We start from the raw sequence: 27,543 nt of genomic DNA, 5'->3' as shown, positions 1-27,543 counted from the left end.
CTTTGGCACGACATAACACCATGACGAACCGGAAGGCGCTGAATGCGTCCGGTCGCAGCTGAGGTCTCGCGCTTCTTCGTCGACCAATCAGCTGCGGTCATGAGAAAAGTGCCGCCAATAGGAACTACAAAGTGAAACCTATTCTGAAACACAGTAGTAGCAAGTTACGGCCAGGGGATTGCCTTCACGAAGCTACATATGCACCTGCACTGGAGTGGTCTTGTCCAAGCCTTGATGGCTCGAACGAAGCACATCGATCGGTAACATCATGATTTGTGAAAATATCAGAACTTAAAATGCTGGCATTAGTAAAAAAAATAATGATAAAAATCATTATCACCGAAAATTCAAGGGTTTCTATGTTAACTGTAAGGTTATCTACATACATAGAGTTAGACGGCCCCAAACTGATCTAACTGATTATAATATAATCATCTGAAATTATAAGTGCCAGCTTGGTGTAGTGGTTATCACATCTCGTTTACACCGAGTAGGTCGCCGGTTCAATCCCGGCAGTTGGTACTCCTTTTTCTAGTTTTTGTGCGTCTATTTGTTGGAACATGGAGAAGAGGTTCATGTTGGCAAGGCCTTCAAGAATACTAGTAGTTGCATGGCTTACGCTCTCCTGTGTCCCCCTGTTGTCTCGATTGTAAGTTGGAAATCGCCAGTGTTGAATTCTGCAATACTCGATTCAACCTCCGTCGGGCTAATGTTCGTCAAGCGTTTCGACGAGTTCCAAGGCGTGTAGCGAAGGTTTTTGAATCCCACCGCAACGATTGCGACACCACGCGGCCATCGACGGAAACATGCCCTCGGACAAGCAATTCTACTACGCCAAGTATCGGGACTTACTGCCTGAGATCAAGTACTACATGCGGCTTAAACTCACTCCCTTGGTATACATTCACGAGCACTATGTACGCCAGCAGCTCTGTCGGGCGCTAGCTCGTTGGACGTGCCATGCCCAACTCGACGACATGGCAGCCCGTCAGCGCGAACTTTCGACGCGATTGGAGTAGGTGCTCGTGGTCTCGATCGTTGCTGATCGTTGTGGCAGGAAGATTGGCGTGTGGCTTATTCAGAGCCAAGTGTCCGGCCAGTTTGCGCTAGCCTGTCGCCACCTCTGTCGCATCCATCGATTCCGCGCGCTTGCCACCGGATTCCTTCGGTGGAAGCAGCAAGTTGTGCAATACGCTCTCATTGTAGCCCGCGCTCCCATGTACATGGACTGGATTTTAACACCTCAACCCAAAGATCGACGTAAGAAGGAATGCGGCGATGAGTTCGCTTCTGACGAAGGTCGTGGTCGTCTCAGTGGTAGCAGCCATCGCGTTGCTGCAGCTCAAAGGGCGTGGTCTTGTCCAACGTGAGTGCATCCTGCGTTATGTCTACGTGCAAGATTGCTTGTCAACGTCGTGCTGACATAGTGCAGAGAAAACATTTGATTCAACACCAACGACGTCAGTTTCGACGGTGGCGGCAGGTCGGTTCAATTCGTTCGTTGTCCTGGTGACGATGGCATGTTCCATCGCGTGAACCATCGACTAGGCAACGCTGGGCCATCGTTGGCTGCACAAGCGCTTAAGCGAATGGAAGGAGCGATTGCGCCTTCACGTACGACCACGATCGCACGAGTGACGGCGTCCTGGCAATTACACCACGGGATGTAGCGGTGGCGCGAATGGGTGCGCGTGCAGCGCCAAGTGAAAGCCCGGCACACACAAATCGAGGTGCACTTGGAGGTACGACCACGCGAATCCACTTGACGTCATCCATGGGCATGGTAGGCTTTCCGAACACGGCGCTGCATACACACGTGGGCGCGCATTCGATACGATGCTCACGTCGACCGAGTCTTGCAATCCGTGAGCAACGTGGGTATGCCAAACGCCGATGCATGGCGCGTGGAAGGATGGCCATCATGTCGGGCTTGTAGGATGCCGTCGAACGACCAAGTTGGCCGTTTTCATTCGGGTACTGCGCCGACGCAATGGCAGCTGGTGAGTCACTGGCAAAGGGACTGTCGTAGCTGCAAAGCAACGTCCTGCGCCATCGCAAACTGCGTCGAGCACTTGGACGGTTTGCGTCTGCGTGTGCCAGCTATTCCAGGAACCAAGCGCGGGAGGCGTGGACGCTTTGGACATGCCAGTTGCGTACAGACAAGGCAAAACCATCCCCGACGTTCTTTCCCAACGCTGAGTGTCGCTGTCCTGGTGTAGACAAAACGTGCCACCATTTTGTCCGTCGTGCGACGAATGCAAGTGTGCTCGGTGCGACAAGGGTTTCTGCAGTGGCGACTGCATGTACGTGAGCTCGGGGCGTTTGATTCGTGTCGAGTTGGGCCGTGCCGAGTGTTTCAACGTGTGTGCGACTTGAGCCCGCGAGTTAGTCCGTCACGGTATCTCACCAAACCCAACTTGCCCGCGTCGAAGCTGATGCGGGTCGAGTGTACGGCGCCAAAGCTACCATCAGGTATGGCTCGAGACTTGGATCGAATATGGACACACACCCGCCTTTGTAAAATTGTGGTATGGATGGTCATGTGCGGCCACCGGTAGAATGTGGCAACTCGCACTTCTTAAACGCAAGCGGCGAGCCTTCCACCACCTCCGCGCTGTCAAGCTTCACACCAAGCAAGGAGATGCACATCGGGATCGCATGCTGCTGTGGGCAAGTTGGGCGCAGTGGCGGCAGTATCGTCATGTGGCGGAGCTCGAACGCCGCAACAGCGCCCACGACCTGAAGTGGACGAATTTTCAACGGGTGCGGAGCCCCATCGACCAGCTTGAACCCCCCTGACAACGTGGTGACAGCTCCACGTGTGGTTCCGAAAGTGGACTCGCCTGCGCGTCGTGACCAAGGACATTCAAGCGCGCGTATTGCGCCAATGGCGACTGCATCTCCACCACCGCAACGTCCAAACTTCGCATCAAGTCGCAAGACGACGCTGCGGCCATTCGTTTCAACAGTGGACGCGTACGTCACATATGGCGGCGTCCCCGCGTCGTTCTGTTGTGGGACTCGTGGAATCATTTCCAACGGCCCCGTGCGGGTTGAATAGGTTGGGTGCACGGCCAACGGAGGCAGCGCCTGGTCGAATTGGGTGTGGTCTGCGGCGTCAACGTCGACGTGAATCGCCGCACGATGCAGTGGCTTGCCACACGGCACTGCTTTGCCACGTGGAAATCGCAAGGACAAGTGTCCGAGGTACTTCGCGCGCGAAATTGCCACCAACCTTGACGCTCGTGGATGGCAGGGCTTGATGCACCGCATGTGGGGCCACCACGCCCGTCGATTTCTTCGCCAGTCGTTGTTTCAACGGTGTGTGTCGTTTTTCGCACGGCGACGATCGTTCAAACCGCGCGTCGATCCATGTTCAGGTGGAAGCAGGCGACCATGGCGGCTCGACAACGGGCGCTGGTGGAGGACGGTACGAACGCTGGACGAGCTGCAAACACAAACGCCGCGACGCCTGAAATGGCTCCATGTGCCACAGGAGCGTCGATGCAAAAGCTCGTTTCGGCCGTGACCCACCGCGTCCAACGGCACGCGAGCCGTGACAAGTGTCGACACCTTTTCCAAGTTGGCGAAGCCACACGTTCGAGTCGCGTGAGAGATGGTTTTGTAGGTGTGGCGGACGGCCGCCATCGATCGACGCAACGCAAATCGCGTGCTTCAACGCGTCATCACGACGCTGCGCTCGGGCAATTTGGTTCGGTTCGTACCTGACCCAACCACGTGTCCGTCATGCGGCTGCACAGGTCGTTTTCCCACTGGAGATCGTGGACCAAGCGATCGACCGCCTGCCTCCGGTTGTTTGCCATGGCCATGCAACGCACCATGTACAGCTCGTTTTGCATCTTGAACGATGCTGATACACGTGCGTAGGTTGTCGGTGTTTCGCGTGTGGTGCGCCAAAATTGACTTGCAAAAGCAACTGCGCGTCGTCGCGGCGCGGTGGACCCACCAGTCGACGACGACATGCCTGTGGAATGTGTGGCGGCCGTGGGCTGTCCGAGCTCGGATGCGCCAGCACCTCGCACGGCAATGCAAGCGGCTGCGCAACCAAACCCAACAACGCGTGCGAGTGCATTTACCGAGCTTTGAATGGCGATTCAACCTGTCTAGGTTGCGCACAACCAGTGGACCGTGTGGCGGTCCGCGTTTGTGGCCATCGCTCGACAGCACGAGGTGCCTCTCTCCCCAACCAAGTCACCTGGTTGAAACGCGATCGCTGGCGCAGACACATCGCCACGTTTTGCGGGCCGCGTGGAGCGCATGGACGTACCGTCTCCACGAATACAGCGCTCAACGACGCCTCCTCCATCGCTTGACTACAAGTACGACACGAGTTGGCGACGATCCAGCACATTCAATCATCGACCGAGATGCTGGAACTCACCACAACGTGGTAGACTTGTACGTTTCACGGCTGCGGCGCGCCATGCAGATCTGGATGCACACATTGCTGTTTCACGTCGCCGCAGCCGAGACACGCCTCTTGGAAACCCGCCTGACGGAGGTATGGCACGATATTCGACAACCACCTGACAAGCTAGCTCGTCGTCACCGCCAGCGAGACCATCGAGTGCGGGAGTTGCTGACGGACCAAGCCACGCGATGTCGGCAACTCGAGCAACTCGTGGCCGATCGGCACACCATGATGCAATTGGTCGACGAGAGCCGACACAAGCTGCACCAGTTCAAGCGCGTGCTCACGGAAAACCAAGTTTGTGTGGAGTACGTGGGTGGAGGACGAGCTAATGGCTCGGCGCCGCAGGAGTTGAAGCGCGTCGTCGACCAGACCAGTCGGTTGGAAAACCAAATCGAGCAGCTTCGGGGTGTGTTGGGCATGCTGTCGTCGGTTCGAGCGTCGCACGGAATGTGTAGGGCAATGCCGCCTGTCGGAACGCATGCTCGCACAAGTCGAAGCGGAAAACGAACGGCTACGAGCCGAGAGAGAGCGCCACGACATCGCGACGCACGTGCGGTTGAGTGAGCTGTCGATGCAATTGGCCGAGGTGCCGCCCCCAAGAGACCGTTGGGGGATTTGCTCACGTTGCGTGCACCGTAGGCCCGCGAAGTGTGTGTTCGACTGAAAGACCTTGAATTGTACGGCCGCTCCGACATGGCGCCACCACGCCGATCATATCCCTGTGGTAGGTACAATCGGCAGCTCGAGGAGCGATTGCAAGCTCAGGAAGAAGCGCAGAAGCGTTCGTTCGTCGCGCACGGTGGCGCTGCGGCGCCGTTTGAACCGTGACGGGTCGACCACGAAAACCTTTGATTTCGCATGTACACGTAAATTCGATATCTTCCTATGTGCATGAGGACTGTGCAATGCCCCGTCCGAATCCTGTAAAAACGAATACCCGAAAATGCCGTATACTTCGTTTTGACACGCGCGACACGGCCGTGGTTGTTCCAATACGTAGCTGTGCTGTCCCAGTCGACTAGATCTGGGCTCGCCGCGTTGGGACGCGCGCCGTCGGCGTGGCTGCAGCCATGGCGCGAAAACATGGTTGGCGAGCTTTTTCCAGCTTTTGAAACGACGACCGACCGACCCTCGCGATTGCATCCACGAACCTGCCGTTTTTCCACTCGAGGCCCGATGCGTGGGGCGTCCGCCACGTTGGTCGTCCTACCACGGGAGCGCGCTGGCGCGCACTGGATCGGCGGCAGTATACATGCAAGAGACCATGCCTTTGTGTTTGTACGAGCGCGCCCCCCGCGCGTTGCCCACCCGCCCCGGTGCCGTCACCATGTTGGGGTATACAAAACCCAAGTGACATGGTAGGGCATACTGAAGCCAAGTAGAATTGCCCACCAGAGTCGAACCAACATAGACGGGTGCGGAACGCGTGGGCTGTTCGAAACGCATGTACGAAACGCGACTCAAACGTTTGGCGCACCACGACACCACAATCCCGGAATGATTGTTGCACCCATCATGTCCGCGTTGGCGCACCTCGCCCTTGTACACGATGGAATGGCTTGGCGCTGTCGGAGACTGGTTGGATTTCCACCCATGGAATCCCCGCCGCGGTCGTGCGTTGCTAGATTCGTAGTGTTTCAAACGTTTCTTTCGGCGGAGTCCGGATAATAGTCCGCATAATGAGGCCACTCGGCTGCCAAAAGCCATTTTAAAAAAGAGGGAGAGAATGGCGGATGCTGCCGAATCGTCCCCGCCGCCGGCGGGAAGTTTTGGCGACGTGTTTAATGCGCTGATCACGTCGTTGCCACCAGAAGCGTCAGGATCCTTCTTCCGATGCTTGTCGGGCTTGTCGGCCGAAGAAAGTAACATGTTGTCCACGTACCTACTGGAACTCAAGGAAGAGAAGAAGTTTCGAGTCATCCAGGCTCTCATGGACTCACCTGTGGCTGCCAAGAAGCGCTTTATAGTGTCGTTGCGTGAGAAATTTGACCGGTTGAAGGCACAGCAAGCGGCGAGTGGGGTGACCGGCGACGCGCGGTAGGTTGCATAGAACGTGACGACGATGATGGGACGTGATGAATCGCATAGAGCGAGATTGGAACGGTCCGGGTCCCGCCAGTCGTCGATGAAAAACATCACGACGGAGGACATTCGATCCATGGGAACTATGCTCGACAACGCGCACATTGGCGAGTCGGAGCTTCGATTGAAGCGGTTGGAAGAGGAGAAAGAGGACTCTGGGTCGTCGTCGGTACAAGTCGGCGCGGTCAAGGCCGACGGGATGATCAAGTAAGACGACATTCATTTCTCCTCTATTCTGTGACACATCTCAAGCACGTCGGTGCCGAACAGCAAACGCGAGCGACCCAACAGTAACTGGGAGCTGCTCAAGGGCGAAGCCACCCCTGCACAGCGCACTAGAGAAGAAGGTTCGTCGGATGAAGATCAAGAAGACGAGGACGACGAAGTCGAAGCAGAAAACTCACCCGATCCCGATGGCAGCACCGAGGTACACATCGTGGCCAAGCATGTAGCCATTTGTCAATGCTATCACGTTCTCGTGTGGCGTGCTGCTGCATCAGCATTCATTTTGTATTCGATGTCGTTTCGTGGCAGGGCCACCGTGCTGAGCTGCACGACTCTTGCCAAGCGTGACTGCGATGTTGGACATTTTTTTCCAATTTACGACGAACGACAGTGGATTAGTGGGTCTGCTTGGTGGCAAGCCGTCGAATTTCCGCCACCACATGTGCAGAAACATCACGTGTTGAGTCGATGCATGTGTAGGTGGACCCCAATGAAGATGCCCCGACAACGAAGCGATGGACGAAAGCGCAGGACGCCGCGCTCAAGGAAAGCGTCCACATTCACGGTGAAAAGAACTGGAAGGCCATCGCCGAGCGAGTACCCGGTCGAAACCACGCACAGGTATGTATGGCAGCGTCAGTGTTGGCACAGAATGACGAGGCGATTGTAGTGCTTGCAGCGGTGGCGCAAAGTGCTCAAGCCTGGTCTGGTCAAGGGCCATTGGTCGTTTGAGGAGGACAAGATGCTGGAGGACTTGGTAAAGCAGAGCACCAACAACTGGGGTCAGATCGCCGAGCAAATTCCTGGGCGAACACCCAAGCAGTGCCGCGAGCGCTGGCGCAACCATCTTGACCCGTCCATTAACAAGGGGCCGTACGCTGAGGACGAAGACGCCTTGATTCTTGCCAACCAAGCGCGACTCGGCAACAAGTGGTCCCAAATTGCTCAGATGTTGCCCGGTCGAACAGAGGACTCGGTCAAAATCCGATGGAAGTCCCTGAAGCAAAACCCGACTCGGGCCGCCGCCGCCAACGCCCAGAGCCGCCGCATGAATTTGCATCATCACCAGCAAAACGTGCACACGTCCCAGCTCCACCAATCCACCAACTATGGCAACACGGGCCTGCTCGACGGCCACAGGCACATTCAAACGTCACACAACTTGAGTTCGACGCATCAGCTGCATCACTCGTCCCATCCGCAACAACATATCGGCGGCCGAACAGACCCCATGATGGCCAACTGGGCCGCCGACTATTCGGATTTCAACGGGTCCCATACAGCGTTGCTGAACGCGCCGTATCTTGGCGGGTATTCCTCGAACGACATGGTGCGTGTGGACCTGTTGTCACGTTGGCGATTGGATTTTCATTTGTGGGATTCGGTAGATGCTCGGGAAGGCAGACAACGTGCCTTCATCGGGGTACACGGCGCACTATCCCCCAGCAATGCACCTCCAACCGCCACCTGCCCAAATGTTTCAGCAACTGCACCATCACCAATCGTCGCAGCACGCCGTGCCTGGTCAATACGACGAACTCCTGATGAAGTCCCTCACGGACGAACTCGACTTTGACGAGTTTGGCTTGATTTAATTTTCGATCCATCGTGAGTCGACTCGTTCACGCCACTGCGCCTCGCAGTTGTTTTCTCTCTCGTCGGACGGAGGATCCGAGTGAACTAACGTGTCCTCTCCACGACGCTCCAAACCGGCTGGAGCGCCGCCACATGTAGCCAGGGCGGCAAATATCCAGTGGCAGCACCGACGGGGCAGCCGGCGCACGAAAGCCAAAGGGAACGGGTGGATGTCGGAGCTGAATCGCCAAACGCACCACTCGACGATATCGCCGGAGCCATCCCGTTCCTTGTCGACATGGCAACACCGTTGCGTTCTTGCTCGAGACGTCGTTCGAGCCGGCAGCGTGCTGGATGGTCCAGCGCCATCATCTACCCCATATCAAGAGGTTCGTCTACTTGAATTCAGCAAAGCCACGGCGCTCCTGCGTTCGCTCTATATACATGGAAGCGGCATCGAGTTGGCGCGTGAAAATTCCCCCGCGACACCTGAACGACCGCCGCTTCGTGTCGATCCATCCCGTTGTGATGGAAACGCAGGCTCTTGACGCAAGCGCGTTGACAAATTGGATCGTTCGCCCGGCTCTCATGGACGCGCAAGTGCCCAGGAGCAGTGGGCACGAACCCGTGGACCCACAGGGCATGCAACGATGCTTTTGGTGAAAGGATTTTCATGGGACTTTGGTCGGGGGTGATGTAAAAGTTAAAAGTCGGCTGGGCGATGGTGTGCGCCTCGCGTGGAATTCGACGAGGACTGTGCACAAGTTTTCCATGGCGGGGGGTGCACCAACACGATCGAGACGGGACCATCTCGGTCGAGAAATAACACCCCATGCTGCTGCCACGGATCGTCGGCATGCCCCCTCAAACTCTCCAACGCACGTCGTTGGTGTGGCCAAGGTAGGTTTTGCACCACGGCATGCGGTGCGATGGCGACGCGCCACCCGATCACCCCACGTAGGTCGTGGCGTCACCAACGGCGCAGCATGGACGGACCCCGACCGATTCCGTGCTTTGATGCCAGCACTGGACCCTTGGACGTGCATGGGCAAGCGGCCCATATTCAACTGGATGGATGATGCAGCGCCGTCAAGGGTCGGCGGCGCTGTGCAGTACAGGACGCCAGCGATGGCACGTTATTCCCACCCACTACTACTGCTACTGGACGAAGCCCGAGCTGTGTCGCCGCCGTCTTCCTCGTCGCCTTCGTCCCAGTCGATGTCGCCGAGTTTCAATTGCGGCTGGAACGTCGCCAGCCGATCGCAGTGGTCGCACGTCCTAAAGCCAGGACACCTTCAGTCTCCACTTGAACAGTCGACAGACCACTCCTCGGAGGGTTTCTGTCACGTTGGCCCGTACCTGCGCGACGGCGCGATGAAATCGACACCCCAGCCACCACACGTGGCGCAACGAGGCATGTGAGGCACGGCCATCGACGGCGCGGACGGACCAGCCGCCACCACGACGGCCGTCGTGACGCCGTGCCTTCCGCCTGGCGACACGGCTGCGGTATCACGCGCGTGAAAAGGCTGACGCTGTGGCTGGTACAGCAGCGCCTGTGGCGGCGATACAACTACCATGGGCTCGGCGTGCGTTTGGTGCATGGGAATTCCGCCGTCTTGAATTGCAAGCGGCGGCGCAGCGCTACATTCCAGCATCAACATGCACCCCGCCGCGTTGCCATCAGACGTACGTGTGCTGAGACACTGGCACGCGCTTGTGCAAGTGTTTGGGACGTTTTCGGTGTAAAAAGGACGCGCACGCGTCGCACAAATGCACGCGGCACTCGACACACGTTTGGGTCGCGCTTGACGCTTGGCACGAGTGGCAGTACGGCGCTGCGAGATGCACATTTGAATTCCCACCACGGGCAAGAACGCAGCGTACCGGACAGCAATGCGATCGTGTGGTTGACCATCGAGCCGTACCGACGATGATGGGTCGCGCAGCACGCGTCGCAAAAGATCGATTCGCAGTCGACACATCTGGACGACGACCGACGTCAGCAGCACCACACGACAACGCATCATCATCACCGTTGGGTCGGCCTGGCGGCGTGGCAGTGCGGACAAATGGTTGGGTCGATCTTGATGTGCGGTGGAAGAAGGGCGATCGCTGCTGCCAACGTCGTCGTCGTCGGCAACTCGTGCGACGTGGTGCGCTCGTGCACGAGAGACAGCGCGTCGACCGGCACGTGCTGCTGCGCCGTCCACTCGATCGGCTTGTCCCAGACGCTGGTCTGCGTTGACGAGTTGGAATCGTACTCTTTGCCGTCGTCGGGGGCGGTCCATGTCGACGATGGCGCGTTCTAAACCAAAGTTCACGTCAAATACGGATCGAGTGCGGCGAGGAATGCCGACTCGTCGTACGTGGTGGCCACTTGCGGCGCCTGGACCAGCACGGGGTCGCGACCAGTCCACGGCGGATTGTGCTGACGTGGCTGCGCTGCTGTCCTCCTGACCATGGCATGTTCATGTCGCCGGGGGTGTTTCGCGATGGCACGTACGACGGCTCGAGGGGTAGCGGCACGGGATGGCGCCTGCAACGAGACCTTAGCGCGATTGCCACGGAGTGTTGAAACACATCTCGACAGTGCTTGGAGCGTAAAACAGACGAGAAAAGTGTATACCGAGTCGGAGTCCGTCGAGTCGCTCAAGATGTGGATTCGTTTCGGTGGCGGGTTTCGCTTGGACGTCATGGCAGCAGCGGCGTCCGCAGCCCTTCCTGCTTTCGTCGGCTTCTTGCCGTGCTGGGACTACCACGGCGAAAATCAGCGTAGTCGATATCCCAACGACGTTGTCGAACCATTGCGTGGATGGCCTTTGGCGCGACAACTCGCGCCATGGCTTTGTCCTGCCATGGCCGAGCACAGTTTTTTCAGGGCAAAGACACACACACACACGTGTACAAGGAAGACGGGTGATCGCGCACCTCGGACGACACGTTTGTTTGGGATGGTGGCGTCGTCGGGGGCGCTTGCGGGGGTCGACGCGGCGCGGCGGCACGTGTCGACTTTGGTTTGGATTTCTTCTTGCGTGTGCCCTTTTCATCCAAACGCACGTGCCCGACCTATCCCCACCACCACCACTTGAGACACTATCGATACCCAGCCACGACTCGATTTCAGTGACAAATCTCGGCCACACGTCCATGTTTACACAGACAGGGCGCGCTCCACACGGACCGTCGTCATGCTGCTGCCATTGTGTGTTGGCGAGGGACTGGGCTCGAACAAGATCTCTTGCTCGACGTCGAGCCATGCATCCAACGGAAACTGGAACGGATCGGGATTTCCTGGCGCGGCGGCATCCTCGACCGTTGTCGTGCGAGCGTTCTTTTGCTTGGCCTTGGCGGCCAACGTGTGCAAAAACAAGTCGGTCTCGTCATCGGCCGTGACCATTTGATGCTGCCGCTGCTGCCGCTTCATCTAGACAGACCCACACGCGTCAGTTGCATCACCCCATCGACTCGTCCGCGCCATCATCGTCATGATCACACTGGCGGACGCCACAATCGTGGTGGCGAGCAATTTCCATGGTACCCGAAGTCGTTCCGCGGTCGTGAAGTTCGGATCGTCCAGCGTGAGATGGTCGACACCAGGGATCACAGGCCCGACGTCGTCGCCTTGCGTGGAGCCGGTTGTGGTGGGCTTTGGACGCCCCCTGCGAGCCACATGGAGAAAACGTGCCCAACATGGCCTAGACGTACCTTCCCAGCATCATCTCCAACGCATTCGCGACGTCGCTGTGTTTTCCTGGGCCGTCCTAGATCGGAAGCCATCAACAGGTTGTACAATGTCTCGATGACTGCACTTCTGGTGGCGCACATGACAGTTCCGACCACACACGGCAGCGCCATCGTACCTCCTCCTGGCATGATCCTTGCTTGTCTGGTGCGTCGGTCGCTTCAACCAGCATGCGACGACTCGTTTCCAACCGAGCGAACGCTGGATCGACAACGTCCTCGACCGTTGGCTTGATCGCGCGATCGTCGGGCTTCGACACGTCATCCGAGCCACTCGATGAAGCCTCGACAACGGGTCGTGGCTGTGTGTCGTCTGCCTTCTTTCGACGCGTCCCGTCGGCTCGTTTCTTGCTGCTACGCGGGCGCCGGTCGCCGGTTTGGTCGAGCCGGGCCTTGCTTCCACTCTTGGATCGCGGCAGGGGACCAGCGCCTAACAACGTCCACCGACTTTCCTGTGTGATCTGGACAAAGCAGCCGCACGAGGACGACGTGAGATCGACCGAGTTGACATGCCACTTGCAACAGAGCTTTGAATTTGGACGCCCGAGAGGACGGATTCGCACGAACCGCGTTGTAATAGTACTCTTGGCCATCGTCGCTCGTAAACTTTTGCCATCCAGAAGCGTGATTCGGCGCCGGACTCGCTGGCGCCAGCAGCGCGCGCGTCGATTTCATCGCCACCCCCGGTGTTTTCTTCTTCAGCGGCTCTACGGTCCAGTCACATGACGACGCACTCGGTGCATGCACGCACTCTGGGCTTGCGCCATGGCGTCGCGCGTGCGTTCGATTTCTGCGATGCGGATCTACAAGCAACAAACACCATGCCGTGATCGTCAAGGATCTGCGAAAGCGAGCAAGCCGCGGGGTTCGATGTGGCAGCAACTGGAGCGTCGAGTGCATTGTTCAAAACGACGCGGCTGGGAGAAGGTCTAGCCCTGCGACGGGCGGACACGTACCTTTTCTTGCTGGCGTTGCTACGGAACATGGCCGTCAAGATATGTGCTGAACGACGTCGACTGCGGTTCGTACCTGCGCAACCAGTTGCCGCACGCGTTGGCCTTCCTTGCTATTTGGGTGCAAAGCTGCCATCAGGAAGACTTTCCACTTGTGTCGCTCTTGGTCGGATGGGAGGACGAGCCACAACGTGACGACGCGGTCTTCGTCGCCGCGGCAGTCGACGCGGAGACCGGCGTCCGTCAGGGTAGCGTCCTTGATCTTCTTACGGTCGATCTGCCACTCCGCCACGTCAAGTAGAGCGTACTCTCGTTGGACGCCCAAGTCAACGACGACTCCGTCGGCGTAGATGCGCAGTAGACATGGCTTCCTACTCCGACGAGTGGAGGTCACAAGCGCCCGATGGAGGCTGACGTACAGTGTGCGACCAGCGCCCGACTTGCGCTTCACCATTCCTTCGTACAGCACTTCGTACGGCTCATTGTCTTCGTCGTGCGCGACCGCCTCGGTCCCCGCGTTGACGTCGCTGTCGGACATCTCGAAAGTTCAGGGCATCCGGAAACGTGCGGCAATATCCGGATCCGACTGGGCGAAATCGTGCCCCTTCAAGATATGCGATGCTGCCGAGCGGCTGCAGGGGCCCGAGTCGGAGCGATGGCGTCGGCGGGGAAGACATGACGTTGACAGTGCCGTCGCTAGGGCGATGGATGGGGTATTGGGGCCTCTCTCTCTGGCGAGGGTGATGCGATATCTTGAGACGATGGCGGCGTCGAGCATGTCTGTGCATCCTCGCCATCCATACCTGGCTTTCTTTGACATGAACGGGGGCCATTGTGCACGTTCGCAGCAGAAGAGGTCCGCCACTGCGCGGCCTGCTCTGCGAGATGCGTCAACCAGCTTGCCAGTCGCAAGAGGACGTGCTTGTGTCCAGGTCAAGACGAAAACAGTCGTGCTCGCTGTCGAGGATGCGAGCGCCGACCTTGTCCTAGCAAGGGAGACATCCGAAGCGTGAGACGGGCAAGAAGTGTTTAGCACCCCTGACGGATGGGTCGTGCTCGCTGGCGACGGAGCCTTGTCCAACATGCCAACCGTTCGAGGTAAAGGGACTTTTAGTGCAGGGCGCTGTTGGACGAGCGCGCTTGCAGCGAGCTATCGGTTGTAGGCAGGCGCGCGAATCCAGGACCGACGAGTGGCCATCCACGTGTCAAAGGCCAATGAGCAGGGGCGAGCTCGAACCCCCCCAGGCACTTGTCCACATCGTACCCGCAAGTTTTTCCAGGACAAATCCAAACGTTGGCGTTCGAAAGCGGTGCGGCGAGCTGGCGATGGATGCGGGTGGATGTCGCGGGCGACCTTGCCGCCAACGAGCGCCGAACGTAGTATCGCCATCTTGGATGGGCGGACAAGGCTCCTGACACTGGAATCGCTCGCACAGCCAGGTCCATCATCACAGGCGCGACGCCCTCTCCCCCGAAAAAACGACTTGGATGACAACGATGTCCCGCACCAAGCCAAACGCCGCCCGTCCGCGGTATTCGACCCGTCCCCCCCTTGGCCCCTTACACTTTGGACCTGTCCGAACGAATGCGCTGCTTCCAGGAACGACTGTGGGGCAACATGGGGCGGGCGAACTCCCACGATCGGCAAAACCCCGCAGCACACACGGCATTCCGAATGACGACGTGGCGGCAAATACAACCTGCCGCAGCATTTTCGTTCGTTCCCTGGTCGAATCCCCACACGCGGTGTGGACGAGCCAGTCGTGTGGAGCGCGTTCCGTTGGTGCCGATGGATTGGCACGATCCCAACTCTACAACACACAGCGCCGTCGCCGTGGGTCGCCGCTTTGTCCAGCTCAGCAAGGACGCGTCGTGCGCAGGTCGTCCTGCGATTCTGTCAAGCCCTCGAGTGACCTTCGTGGGTCTCGGGGAAACGAGCCGTCCAACGTGGGGGTGCACTCATGGCCGCTTCCAAGTGCCTCGCACGCTCGCCATGCAGACCATCGCAAAAAGGACGTGGCGCGGCGGATGCGATGGAGGTCTCAATTGCCGCCATGACATGCCGTCCGCCCTCGCCAACGAACCACGAAAGCCGACATGCATGCCCAAGGTTGGCGCGGTCGCCACTTGACGTTGCCATGCGTGCTCGACTACGTTGTCTTTGACAACCGACAGAGGAAGAAAGCCAACAACGATAAACACGCCGGCTATCGCAACGACGACCGGTTACTCGATGTCTACCAAAACGGGCACCATCCAATGTAGCACTGGCACAGGTTTTCGTGGGAAGCCGCCTGCGTGATGAGCCGCTGGACTTGCGCCGCCACGTTTAGCGGCTCGGAATCGTCGTCGAAAAAGTCGCGGCCCGTCAGCTTGGACTGAACCCGACGTGTGACCGCGACCGCTTTTTCGTTGAGGGCTTCGCGAGGGGCGCCAGCGCCTTCGGGACCCAACGCGTTGACGAGTTCGCGCTCGCGGTGGCTGCGCCGTAGCTCCAGGTCTCTGCAAGACAAACCAAGTCAGCATGTCCGCGACAACCCGCCAAAAAACATTCCCCACACACACACGCATCGACCCCGCCACGTGGCGCATCCCTCCGGCACCACGCAAGTTCCAACTCGTTCGAGTGGTGGCGATCCTGTCGACACATCCGATGCGATCGCCGCCAATACGTACACTTGGGACGACGAGATCGACGGATGGCCATTCGCGTCGACGGCTGCCGACGCAGCAACACTTCGACTCATGCTGGCGGCGAGCTGGTACATGTCGACATGGATGTTGTTGGGCGGGTCGTTTTGCTGCAGCATCGCGAGACTAGCAATCGACACACTCGACCGACGGTCCTACCACACAACGTTCATGAGCGCGACGATCCAAGCCCGCAGACAGCGGCCCGTCCATGCGACAGCATGCCCTCCAACAACGCATTTGGACCGTACTCGACGCGGCGGCGCATCGTCCGTGTGGTTTTCGTAAAGCCGCGGCGGCGACGCATTCGGGGCCAGCTACACGCACACACAGCAGTCATGTCGTCCACACATTGTTCGCCGTGTGACGCGATCATACCAAGCGCCAGCAAATGAGTGGGTCGTGCACAAACGCTTCCAGCATCGCCATGAGCGAGTGCTGGTTGTCCCGAAGTACTTGCATGACGGCTTCGCATGAAAAGCGAAAGTTGCCTTCGATGCCGCTCACCTACAACAACGGCAGACCAGTCCATCGTTGCCCCACACACACGCGCGCAGCCACCACCACCACGTACTTCCATTGCGTTCGTCAGCATGCGCGTCAAGCGGAATGGGATTTTTTCCGGGTACTTTTCGCGGTGCATCGCGACTTCAAAACAATCGCCAAAGTCAATGTGGACGATCGTGCCCGTAAACCGATGCAGCATCAGGTTGGACGGGTGGCGATCGCCCAGGCCCAAGATGTACCCGACCTACTCAAGACGCATTCGCATTTGGCTCGGACATCCCGTGCGCACGAACCATCGACATGGCGGCCAGGGACCGCGTGTAGTTGGTGCGCCGGTCCAGCCAAATCTCCGAGTTTTCCGACTTGAGCCACAGCACCTGGACACACACGATGACCTGTCAACCACCGACATGGCGACGGCCGCCGCACCTTGTACAAATCTTGCCCGGCCGTGTTTTCCAGCGCGCACTGAAACACCTCGACCTTTTGCATGAGCGTCAGCACGTCGTAGTCGGGCGCCATTTGGAGCATCAGCCTACGCCATGCACGGAAATCCCATGCCGTTTTCACGCGACCACGGTAGTACCGGTGCTCGATATTCAACAGAATTTTCCGCGCTTCGCGGTAGTCTCGGATGAGTTGATGCAGCGTGTCGCAGTTGGGGACCCACCCGACAATCCCGGCGTTGTGGCTCAGTGGAATCACCGGATACCGCGTGATGCGGAGATCTTTCTTGGACGTCGTGCGGTCGTTGATCAAGAGCGCGTTGACGAGGCCAAACAACTGCGTCACGCGCTCGTCCTGCCGCAAATCTTCATGGCCCTTGAGCAAAAACATGTACTCGAGGCCGTTGGACGCGTGGATCGTGATGCGCCTGCGTGCAGCATGAGTTCTCGAAAACTCCCGTCGGCATATGACGCACCGCGGCCGCTGCTTGGACGTGAGCACGAGCATCGTTGGCACGAACGACCGTATCTTGATGATGTCATGACCCGCGCGATACGTGCCTATGGAACCACACCTCACGACGACGCATGATGGCATCGTGGCGCCAGCATGTACCTGGCACAGCCAGCTGCAGGTTGTGGGCTTGGAGCAAATTCGGGCTCACGTATTGCAATTCGAGCGTCGTGAGTTGCGGCAGCTGCTTGTTGATCCGTCGAAACACGTAATAGTACAAGTCCCACGCGCGGTTCAGGTCCGCCTCTGCAAAAAAAGGTCGTCAGCGATCGTCGCGGCATCGACGCACCGTTGGCTCCGTACTGCGGGTTCAAGTACCGTTGAATCCACTCGTACGCTTCTTTCAAGTCGCGGCCAAAGGCTTGGTGAAAACTCACTTCGCGAAGGGTTTCCGGACCCTTTTCCATCATGACGTGGAGCGGCTGGAGCACCGCCATCATCCCTTCCACGTCGTGCTCCCCAAAGTACAGCCGCGACGCTTCTTCGAGCCCCTCGTGCCACATTTCGTGCCACAGGATCGCGACCCGAATCAACTCGCGCGACACGAGCAGCGCTTCGTCGACCAAATTCTTGTAATTCCGGCGCATCACGTCCATGATCGCCTCGGCGGCTTTCTGGCGAACCTACGCGCCGCGCGCGTGACGACAGTGCCAACACAACGTTTCGCATGGTTGGCATGCACCCAGCAGCATTCTCAAACGACACACACATGGCTCGTACCTCCAGCGGCGACTTGAGCGCGACACTGAGCGGGTATATCAACGCGTGCGGGTGCTGGGCGCCGATCGCACACAGCAAGTTGCTCAGTTGTTTTTGAATGCGCTCGTGCGGCGAGTGGATTCTACTCGGGTCAGCGCACCACCCCCACCTCGACGACGTCGCAACGTACCGAGCAATCAATTGAGGAATCACAATGAGCCACGTTTCAATGTTGACGCTTTGAAATCCTGCTTTCAGCGCGCCGTAGACGGCCGTTTTGTGGCCATGAGCAAACCACAGCGTCAGCACACGCAAAATGTCTTGCTGCACGTTGGCTGCCCACCGCGATCGACCGAGCGCGATGCTTCGAAAGAACCCTGCCCATCATCAACGTCCGTGCAAGTCGCGGCACACAGTCGATCGTACCTTCAATTGCCGACACCACGTACGAGTCATCGCGTGCCAGTGCACTCGCCTGGTGATCCACGACTTGAAAATTCATGAGCGCCCATGCGTGCCATGCTACATGGACGCAAGTATGGACGCGTTGTCGACTGGGGTCGCCTCCACGCACCTTTGTAGCTCGTGGGGTCGAGCTCCGTGCTGTGTTTGAGGGCCGCGAGGACCGCCGGAATCGACACCCGATCGAGTTGCTGGTCGTGGATGGCCATCTGCCACTCGGCCCACTTCAACTGGCACTTGACAAGCTCTTGCGTCCCGACTACTGCGTCCATGACGACAAACTCCGTGTGCGCCGCACACGTTTTTGTCGTACCTGCCGACGGCCGGCGGGAAAGCGTTTGCACAAGCGACCCCAACTCATGCAGCGCCTTGGCTTTGTCGCCCACCGCCCACAGATGCTTCAGATAGGCAAATGCAACGCGGTGCGGGTCGTTTTCCGAGTACCCGACCGACGAAAACGGCCCCTACGACGACCGCGCGCCAGATTCATGAACACCCTCGCCAACACAAGTCGCATCGTACCGGTGTCAGCGACGCGCGCCAGTCGTCGTGGGTGGTCGTTTGGTGGGGTTGCAGCGACCGGACCGACAGCGCATGGGTAAACACTTTCAAACTGAGCGCCAAGTTGCCCGATTGCCGACACAAACTGGCAAATTGGAGCCACGTGTCAATGTCTTCGTGCGGTCGCAGCACCAACGACCGCACGGCGAGCACGTGCTGCCACACTTCGACGACGCGCTTGCATCCCGTGAGGCGCTGCGACCAAATGTGGACCATGTGCCGCTTGTGCGCCGGCGCTTCGTCCGGTTTGTGGATGCAGATCTTTTTGTACGCGACGATTTCTTCCAGCTCGCTCAGTTGCTGCAGCGTAATCATCGTGTGGTACGCGCGCAAGTACGATTCCCTAACGCCGCCGCCGTCACGTCCCACACGCATCCGTCCACGGCGTACCCGACCAGCGCCCCCAGCGTTGTGTCGACCTCCTTGCGCGTAATGTCGATCCACTTTTGCGCGTCGTCAAACTGGTTGTGGTGGACCGCCAACACGGACTTGTACAGCGCGCACAATCCATTCAACTCCGAGTCGACACTGCACGCAGCACCATGCTATCATGACACGGGGAAGCAGCGTCGCGCGTACCTGGACGGGGTTCCCGCCAGCGTCCCAACGCTTGGACCGGACGTCAACACCCCACTCACGTACTGCTCCATCGTGGTCCATTCGCTGAGCCACCAACACGCGCGCGCCCCCAACAGCGCGACCGATTTCACCAGCGATTCATCCACGTGCGATTTCTTGAGCCCTTTGCCCGCCGTCGACGCGTTATCATGGTCCACAGCACGGGACCACACTTGTTTGGCAAGACTCGCGAGTTGCTCCCATTCGCCCAACGCTTCCAGGCACCGCATTTTCCCCGTGCACGCATCCAAATCGTGGGGCGACTACGGGCACGACCAGCATGAGTCGACTGCAATTGATACCCCCATGCAATAATGGCTCTCCCGACTGCACAGATTATGCACACGTGGCCGACTCAACCACCGATCGCCGCGTCCAGACACATGGGCGTCGTCATCCTCTCAAACACGTCGTCACGTCGGCCGATGTCTCGACGCCATGTCCACAGGAATGCCTCGTCCACGGCAGTCTCGCTGGCCAGCACGCAGCCACCACGCGGCATGTCGTTGATTTACCGCGACTCGCCACGATGCGTCATTCCACACGCAGCGGCAATCCACGTTTCCAACGAGAACGCCACATGGACGCCAACGACTTTTACGACGAACACACAGCAACACGTCGCCACGAAAAAATCGCACCATACCTCGACGAGCTTGACGTTGTACAATTCGAGTGCGTTTTCCCAATCTTGGAGCTTCTCAAACCAGCTTTCTTTGACTTGAATGACGCTGCGGTGGTGCCACTGCGCATATTTCAAGATGCCGACGGCGGCTTCGGGCTGGCCCACTTGGTTGTTGATCGAGATGAGCGCTTCAATGCACGTCGACGGCGACGTGTGAAACTCGAGTTCTTTGTAATGCAGCGCTTTCGCATACGCATGGCACTTTTGCGCGAGCTCTCCGAGCTCGCGAATGTCGATCGGCAGCGCTTCGACGTCGTGCTCCATGAATTCGGCCAAGTTGAGCAACGTCTGCAAAATTTCCGCTGGAATGGTATCGCTTTGAAACGCGGTTTCGAGCGCGCGCACGAGGTAGTCTTGGTACTGTTCAAATCTACACCACGACGAGTGAGTTGCATTTCGTGCGCCGCCGGCACCCAGCGGCGCGCCACAACGACCACGTACAATTGATTCCAGCACGACACAAACGCCGAGTTGAAAAGCGCTCGTGCCAGCGGATTGTACGCTTGCGCCAACGAGCAGCACGACCTGCCAACGACCACAGTTGGTCTCGCGACCAGGTAACGACCCCACACACATACCGCAACGCAGCCGATGGCGATTCTCGCAAGAGTTCGATCGAAAAACGACGCATCCATTCGAGCCAATCTACATGGCGACGACGTGAGCACGCGTGCCGCACGCAGGACATGTCAAATCTGGGCGAGTTGCCGCCAGTCCCCCATCCCAGCGACCACACGAAAAATCATGTCCACGCGGCCTCACCTTCTTTCGTCGAGCGCTGCGACGCTTCCCACGCACGCTTCAAATTGGCCTGGTTGACATGGATGGCGCTGGCGTTGGAGGCGGGGTTGACGTCGGGGGATGGGGTGGCCGACGACGACGCAGCCGTGTACCAACTCTTGAGCTCCGGCGTCAACACTTGTTGGACGAGCTCCTTTGAAATGCGCTTGTCGTCAGCCAGCACGGCCGACCATGCTTGCATCGCGGCGACGTGGTCGGGCGATGGCACGAATGGAAGGATCGACTCGATTAACGACTTGTAGCTGAGCCAGCCGTCTTGCAGCTGGAACGCAATCGCGCCCAACAAGTACACGGCCGCGTCGGCAAACTTTCGATTCTACCAGGCAGCTTCAAGTCGCGTCGCGCTCGACACGCAAACGTTTTTGGTGTTTGAACCGACCTTTTCCGTCGTGGTATGGAGCCGCAACAGTCGATGAACCACGAGCAACAACCTGGGACCAATGTAGTGCTCAAATGTCGGCGCGAGCAGCGTCAGGTGCGCGAGAAGGCCCACAATCCACGTCTTCGCTTCCCACGACGTGTCGGCATGCTCCAAGAGACGAATCAATGCCGGCATCAACACAAACACGCTGTCGACGACTGCCGGCCCGCACACCAGCAGCACGTGGACGACTTGGATTTGCAACGACGCGATGCCACTCCTACTGCGTCGTCATCGAATGCCCGACGCACGCGCCATCATGAACCAGCGGCGGGTTCGATGCCCATGCACACTCGACAACACAAGGCATGCCGACGACGGATGTACGGCGGCTCTTTCGATCCACCGCGTTGCCACAACCAGTCATGGAATCATCGCACAAGACAACGACACGTCCAACGAAAACGGGACACTGAATGATTCACCCCACGTTTTCAAAACACTCGCCAGCAGCACGTACCCGCTATTGTCTGGAGCTTCCAAATCGGCTACGATCGCGCCGGGGGAGCCGCCGTGGTCGACAGCCGACGCGCCCGACGCCGCCGACGAGACTGGCATGGTCGGGTGGAGTGGCGTCGGCGGCGTCGGTTCATTCGGATGCGTGCCGGGAGCGAGAACGATCCCAGACCCGTGCGACGATGGTTGTGGGCTCAGCACTTCGAGCAGCCGTGGCAGGAGCATGGGGAAATACGTTTGCTTAAAGTCGGACGGCGCCGCGCGCGCCAGTTTCTACCGACACACACACCATCGCATCCACAACGATATAACAATCACGACACACCTCAATCAGCTGCAAAATCGGGCTCAAATGCGCGCGCCAGTGGCGAAGGATCAGCGTCACCATCGCGGGAAAAAACGGACTCAAGTGATGCTGCACGATCGACGTCAGCGCCGTGAGTTGCAAAAACAGCGAATGGCGCAACCGCGGCTCCCCTGGCATGCCACCCAAATTGGTCAACACAAAAAAATCGGGACATCAAGACACACAACCTTTGTCCAACACGTGCAAGAATGGCGGCACGATCGACGGAAGGAACGGCACGCATTGCAACGAGAGCGACTTGAAGATAAACATGATGGCTTGGATGACGCCGTAGTGGTGCACTGCCAGGGACGGTTCGCGCAATATCCCGAGCAAAGCATGGATGGCCACCGTCGGAAAGTACGCGTCGTCCGACACCGACAGCGCAGGCGCTGCGGGGCTGTGCTGCAACGCCAAGTGCATCGGATCCTCTTCGGCGGCGGCGGCGGTCGTCGATGGCGTCACAACCACATCCACGTTGGTGCGCCGCCGCGTCCCGACAGGAGGCGCCGTGAAGAGCTGGAGCTCGATTTGCTGCTTTTCTTCGTCCATGGTGGACGGCAGCGGCTTGTCGCTACCGACAAACCACGTCACAAAAAGTCGCATGTACAACAAGTGTCCACATGCCACTCGCGCGCAGCACAAAGAGCACACGTACGGAAGCTCCAACGTCGGCGAACGCGCCACGCACAACTTGTACTTGTACGGGTCGAGCGCTCCTACACAACAACGGGATCGGCAACGCCTCCATGCGCGACGCGACGGACCTAAAATGCCCATCGTTTTCATGGCTTCCCGCCGCAGCGACCACGGCGTAGCGGCCGTGTGTTGAAGCAAATCCAACAACACGTGCAGCACTTTGGGATACATCACGTACGGCTGCACGACGTTGCCCGTGCTCGTCGTCTACTCGATGGTCACTCGATCAACGACGGCCCGCACAAGTCCGTTGCAAGCGGCCCAAGTCGTGGCTGCACCACACACGCACGTCACACCAACAAAAGGACTTGCGACAACGACGAGCACGTTGTCGACGTGAAAACAAAGCCGTGCCGCGCAGACCAGACACCTTGAACGCCGCACCTCCAAACGACACACAAAAACGACGGCGTCGCCACGTCCGACGGCGGCGGTCGTTGGGCAAACCACCACCGCCACGCAAAAAGGCAAAACACATCGATGGACGTACCAGTTGCCCCAACGTGACCAACGCGACATGGCGCTTGGCCAAGCTGCTGTGGTCTTGCAACGCGTCCAAAATCAGCGGCAACAGCATCGGTTCAAACGGCGCCATTTGCGTCTGCACCGCTTGCGCGAGCGACCCGAGCGCAGTCAAGACGGCGCTGGCCACGTTTGCGTTGCCCTGCAATTGCAACTTTGGAACGAGCACGTCGAGGACGCGACTCAAGTACGGCTCGATCAAGTGTTGCGAGCCCCGAATGAGTTTCGACAACAGCCGCGTGCTGTCTTCCATCGATCGAAGGTCCAGCGCATGGTCGAGTTCGGTCAGCAACTACACAACCACACACGGCATGAATTCACCCGAGACGACACACACCATAAAACAAACAAACCCACGCATGGTTACATGCCAACATCCAAGCACACACACAACACTGACGTCGGTGGCGGCGTGCTCCAGTCGGCGCAGATCGCTCTCTCTCTCTCGCGCGACACACGCAATCCTTCCACACATTCCCCGACACCATCCCAACCACACGAATTCACATCATCGACCCACCCACAAACTCCCCCACGGACCTGAATCAGCACTCGTCGAAGCAGCGGCAAAATGTACGCTGGGTTGCGGCCCGCCAACCGGTCGAGCACGTCCATCGTGAGTTCTCGAATGTCGGCATGCTCTACACGAGAAGACCATGAACGTGACGACGACGGTCCCTGGTGGACGCGGCATCGACCCACGATCGACGCACCGTCGTTGACAAGGTAAAACAGGAGGTTCACGTGCGATTCCTGGGCAAGCCACGCGTCAAAGGACGGATCGAGCGACTCGACAACGCTCTTTCGGACTGTCCAGTCGAGGTCGGTCAACCCGACTTGCAGCAGCGTTTGGAGCACTTGATCAATCATGTGGCCACTGCGGCCGCGCTTGGACAGGGCCGGGTCCGGGTGGCACAGCTTGGCACACGTCACCACCGCTACATGCCGACGCGATCATGGTCCACAATGCAGCACGTTTACGGTGGCTGCGTCGATACCTTGCTTTCGAATCGCGACGTCGGGGTACGTGAGAAACCCCGCGACGTTGTCCTGGACAAACGGGAGGATCGAAAACGGGCCGCAAAAGTCAAACTGGCCCAGCGTTTTCAAACTCAACAGCAACATCGCGTCGCTCATGTGGGCGCCAGTCGTGTCCTTGTCGTCGAGTTTCTACGTGTCGTGCAGCACGTGTCAAGGTGGCGCACGCAACGACAGGCCTCGTACCTCGGATCGAAATGGCAGCGAAAACGTTGAAAACCCACCGCCTCGGCGTACGTCGTCCGCGGCTGGTGCTGCCGGACCTACATGCATCGAATGTCAAGTCGCGGCATTTTGACATGGCAGCGCGTGAAATCGGTCATCCATGCCGACGACGCGTCCACAGCGCGCAACCACACGATTCGCATCGACCAAGAAGCGACGCCCCACAATTCTGCACACACGGACAGACCAACACACGGCACCACAAAGCCCGCTCCTGCCCTCGACCAGGCAACGTGCCATGCGCGCCACACCGTCGACCGAGTTGCCCATTTGCGACAACACTCACGCCCTGCCACATGCACCACGATCGTCTGGTCCACGTACGTCGCAGGACGAGGGATATTTCGTGGAGAAGCCGTTCTTGGACCCACGTTTTGACGGCAGGCACGGTTTGAATGATTTCCGTGAGCGCTTCGACCAACGCATCGTTCAGCCCGCCTACCACCACCACCAGCGCATGAGCCGATCGGTTGGATGTGGGGACGGCACCGGCCAGCATTTGCTCCAACAGCGACGGCAAGTACGGCTCCATCGCGACCGTGCATGCCTTGGTAAAGTGTGCGGCACACACAAGCGTTTCGATGCAATAGTACTTGGATTTTTTCATCCCGTCTTGGAGGAGCTCGATGATCGACGGCAGCTGGGGAACCAACTGGTCTACAATGCACATTTTCGAATTGCAAGCGACAGCGCGTGGGATGATGGGGTTTGATTCTACCTCCCACCGCAAGCGCCAATTCCCCCAGCGCCAGGAACGCGATCCCGCGCTCGCTCACAGACAGAAATGTCGTCACGCGCTTCATCAAGTGGGCCACGCAAATGCTCAAGTAGTGGCGCACAAAGGCATCTGCATCACACACGACGATGAGTTTGGTCCACCGACTCGAAAGATCGCAATCGTCGATGCCGCCACTTCCATTCAAACAAATTCCATGCCCAAACACGGTCTTCCGACGACTGGCGGAAGCTCCGTGCATTCGTGTCGGTGCACACAAAAAACCATGGCTGCATGGGAGAGCGCGCTCCGCCCATCGCATCCACAGCTCGCATCGCATTCGAGCGATCGCGCGATCCCAACAAGAATTCGCCCACGGTGGACTCTACAGCGCCGCCGTGCGCTTCTTGCCCATGGTGTTCAACATGAAAAAACAACGACACCAACCCTGACGTGGTCAGTTCAAGACACTGTCACACGAAGAGCACACACCATGCCATGCGTTCACCAACAAGAGGTGCTCGCAAGGGCGATCGCAGCGAGCCCACTGGGATGCGCTACTGACGGCACTCGGCGACGTACCTGGGCAGTAGGCAGCGAGTTGGGGAAGCAGGAGGCACACCGATCGCGCCACGAGCTTGTCTTTCGCGTCCTTGTAACACAGCACAATGTCGCACACCTACCAAGCCGATGACACACCAACCGCGCGATCGCTCCACCTACTTCTCGGAAGCGAGGGACCATGAAGCTGCCCGTGTTTTGAACCAATTGCCCAATGACCAAGAGCGACCCGTGGATGCTTTCCCACGAAGGCGACTTGGCTACGACCACCGACGGCGCGCCTACAAACACGGCAGACTCAATTCACAGCGACCCGCCGCGCATGTTCTCGCTCTCTCACACACGTATATTGCTCGACCGATCGACGAGGCCATACCTTTCACGACATGTAATCCGTCTTGCACTTGGTCGTAGATTTTGCAGTACCATTGCACACGATGCCTCGTTTGGCGCATCGCGATGAGCTGGAGACATGCTGCCAACGCATCCTACAACCGCCGCCGCGTCATCGAGAGAGATGGCACGACCACGTCGATGCCACACACAGCCACCATCAGCACACGGTGCAGCAGACTGAACGCAGAGGCATGGCAGGTCCATGACGGGGATCGCACAGCTCGGTGCGTTCCATGGCCGTCAAAGTACACACAATGCAAACGGGATTCGAACCAAACGTGCCCGATCGGGTGGGCAGAAGGCGGCGCGGCTGTGCCGTGGCCATCCGAGCCATTCGACCACGTTGCATGGAAGCACGCTGTTTGGAAAGTGCAGGCAAAAACAAATCTCATCTGAAACATCGACCAAAATGCAGAAACCACGATGCAAGTGCGGTGTCCAGAGGTGCGCCACGTCATGTGTCGAGGACTGTACCGTGGCAGCATCGCGGACGTCGACGCGGGGATCGCGGATGGCAGGCCAAATCGCGACAAAGAACGTCGTGAGGTTCACGTGGAAGAGCGTCGGCACGGCAGATGCGAGCGCTTGCAGGACCATGCATGCGGCCAAACGTCGGTGGTTCGCTTGGAAGCACGGGTTCGTCAGCCACTCGAACGCGCGCTTGACTTCAAAGTCAACGAACGCAGCGACCAAAGTGCCACTGATGCCGTTCTCGGTGGACGACGCCAGCCGCCCTAGGGTCCAACTGGCTGCACGCAACCCGGCCTTGGATTCACACGTGACGAAGAAGCTGCGCAGGTAGTTGGCAAATCGGATGATCTGCGCTTCGCTGGCCACAGGGATGAGTGCATCGACGGCGGATATCCCTCCCAGCTGGTCCACCAAGTTTGAGCTTTGGAGCAAACTTTGCAGCCGCGGCGTCAAGTCGGACAAAAACCGAGCAAACGTCTCCGACGTGAGCTCGCGCGCAAGCGTCGCCACGGACGTATGCAAGTCCTCGGCAGCGAGTTCCCGCACATGGGCGTCTCGGGACTGCAGGCGATTCAAGATCACCGTGATCCCATCGACATCGCGCTCTTTGAGCTGATGCTTGAGCATTGTGCTTGATCGCGCCGCTGGGAACGTGACCACGTCCGGTTCTCCAGACGTCCATTCCGGATACAAAC

At 58.6% G+C, this 27,543-nt stretch overlaps 4 protein-coding genes and 1 non-coding gene across 20 annotated transcripts; 3 read left to right on the top strand and 2 right to left on the bottom strand.

Moving 5' to 3' along the window:
• Positions 1–449: 449 nt before the first annotated feature.
• On the top strand, positions 450–522 carry H310_12654. Its single transcript has one exon. It is a non-coding gene; the product is annotated as a tRNA-Val (tRNA).
• A 284-nt stretch (positions 523–806) lies between these two features.
• On the top strand, positions 807–5,369 carry H310_12653 (the record flags this gene model as incomplete). Of its 2 annotated transcripts, XM_008879824.1 has the most annotated exons (25): positions 807–1,015; positions 1,058–1,260; positions 1,322–1,366; positions 1,428–1,483; positions 1,549–1,614; positions 1,671–1,742; positions 1,788–1,878; positions 1,937–1,974; positions 2,220–2,303; positions 2,390–2,472; positions 2,559–2,763; positions 2,814–2,976; positions 3,062–3,207; positions 3,257–3,321; positions 3,381–3,430; positions 3,497–3,582; positions 3,629–3,717; positions 3,762–3,842; positions 3,889–4,081; positions 4,129–4,191; positions 4,244–4,340; positions 4,416–4,522; positions 4,577–5,021; positions 5,075–5,112; positions 5,164–5,369. In XM_008879824.1, 23 exons carry the CDS (start codon positions 807–809, stop codon positions 4,997–4,999), a joined length of 2,715 nt encoding a protein of 904 aa, XP_008878046.1. In that variant the 3' UTR covers positions 5,000–5,021; positions 5,075–5,112; positions 5,164–5,369. The 2 variants fall into 2 exon arrangements, with proteins under 2 accessions (XP_008878046.1, XP_008878045.1); XM_008879823.1 differs by having other exon boundaries at positions 4,416–5,021.
• A 785-nt stretch (positions 5,370–6,154) lies between these two features.
• On the top strand, positions 6,155–8,610 carry H310_12652. Of its 2 annotated transcripts, none has more exons than XM_008879822.1 (6): positions 6,155–6,472; positions 6,524–6,724; positions 6,788–6,944; positions 7,223–7,363; positions 7,413–8,072; positions 8,131–8,610. In XM_008879822.1, the coding sequence occupies exons 1-6, from the start codon at positions 6,162–6,164 to the stop codon at positions 8,335–8,337; spliced, it is 1,677 nt and encodes a 558-aa protein (XP_008878044.1). In that variant the 5' UTR covers positions 6,155–6,161; the 3' UTR covers positions 8,338–8,610. The 2 variants fall into 2 exon arrangements, with proteins under 2 accessions (XP_008878044.1, XP_008878043.1); XM_008879821.1 differs by having other exon boundaries at positions 6,770–6,944.
• A 779-nt stretch (positions 8,611–9,389) lies between these two features.
• On the bottom strand, positions 9,390–13,552 carry H310_12651 (hypothetical protein; the record flags this gene model as incomplete). The annotated part of the gene is made up of 19 exons (XM_008879820.1): positions 9,390–9,595; positions 9,677–9,961; positions 10,011–10,155; positions 10,205–10,302; positions 10,354–10,625; positions 10,687–10,773; positions 10,824–10,856; positions 10,947–11,072; positions 11,123–11,170; positions 11,249–11,386; positions 11,502–11,744; positions 11,859–11,979; positions 12,026–12,081; positions 12,181–12,522; positions 12,629–12,768; positions 12,813–12,864; positions 13,018–13,035; positions 13,091–13,385; positions 13,434–13,552. The coding sequence occupies 19 exons, from the start codon at positions 13,550–13,552 to the stop codon at positions 9,454–9,456; spliced, it is 2,760 nt and encodes a 919-aa protein (XP_008878042.1). The 3' UTR covers positions 9,390–9,453.
• Positions 13,553–15,109: 1,557 nt separating this feature from the next.
• Positions 15,110–27,475, bottom strand: H310_12650 (hypothetical protein; the record flags this gene model as incomplete). Of its 14 annotated transcripts, XM_008879817.1 has the most annotated exons (41): positions 15,110–15,516; positions 15,691–15,860; positions 15,957–16,022; positions 16,084–16,212; positions 16,280–16,456; positions 16,506–16,589; positions 16,642–16,747; positions 16,799–17,086; positions 17,135–17,219; positions 17,275–17,418; positions 17,462–17,795; positions 17,893–18,013; positions 18,062–18,248; positions 18,298–18,393; positions 18,446–18,592; positions 18,647–18,797; positions 18,856–19,237; positions 19,285–19,422; positions 19,474–19,775; positions 20,159–20,567; positions 20,639–20,722; positions 20,776–20,842; positions 20,960–21,314; positions 21,378–21,639; positions 21,880–22,148; positions 22,201–22,352; positions 22,410–22,795; positions 22,880–22,940; positions 22,989–23,127; positions 23,411–23,734; positions 23,983–24,083; positions 24,156–24,380; positions 24,441–24,612; positions 24,667–24,743; positions 24,883–25,143; positions 25,195–25,362; positions 25,424–25,552; positions 26,003–26,099; positions 26,144–26,262; positions 26,322–26,469; positions 26,852–27,475. In XM_008879817.1, 41 exons carry the CDS (start codon positions 27,473–27,475, stop codon positions 15,252–15,254), a joined length of 8,001 nt encoding a protein of 2,666 aa, XP_008878039.1. In that variant the 3' UTR covers positions 15,110–15,251. The 14 variants fall into 14 exon arrangements, with proteins under 14 accessions (XP_008878039.1, XP_008878036.1, XP_008878038.1 ...); XM_008879814.1 differs by having other exon boundaries at positions 18,446–18,797; XM_008879816.1 differs by having other exon boundaries at positions 17,893–18,248.
• Between the last annotated feature and the right edge of the window lie 68 nt (positions 27,476–27,543).

Source organism: Aphanomyces invadans (genome assembly GCF_000520115.1).
Source record: "Aphanomyces invadans strain NJM9701 unplaced genomic scaffold supercont1.41, whole genome shotgun sequence".
NCBI lineage: Eukaryota > Oomycota > Saprolegniomycetes > Saprolegniales > Verrucalvaceae > Aphanomyces > Aphanomyces invadans.
This window is presented reverse-complemented; position numbering and strand designations above follow the sequence as displayed.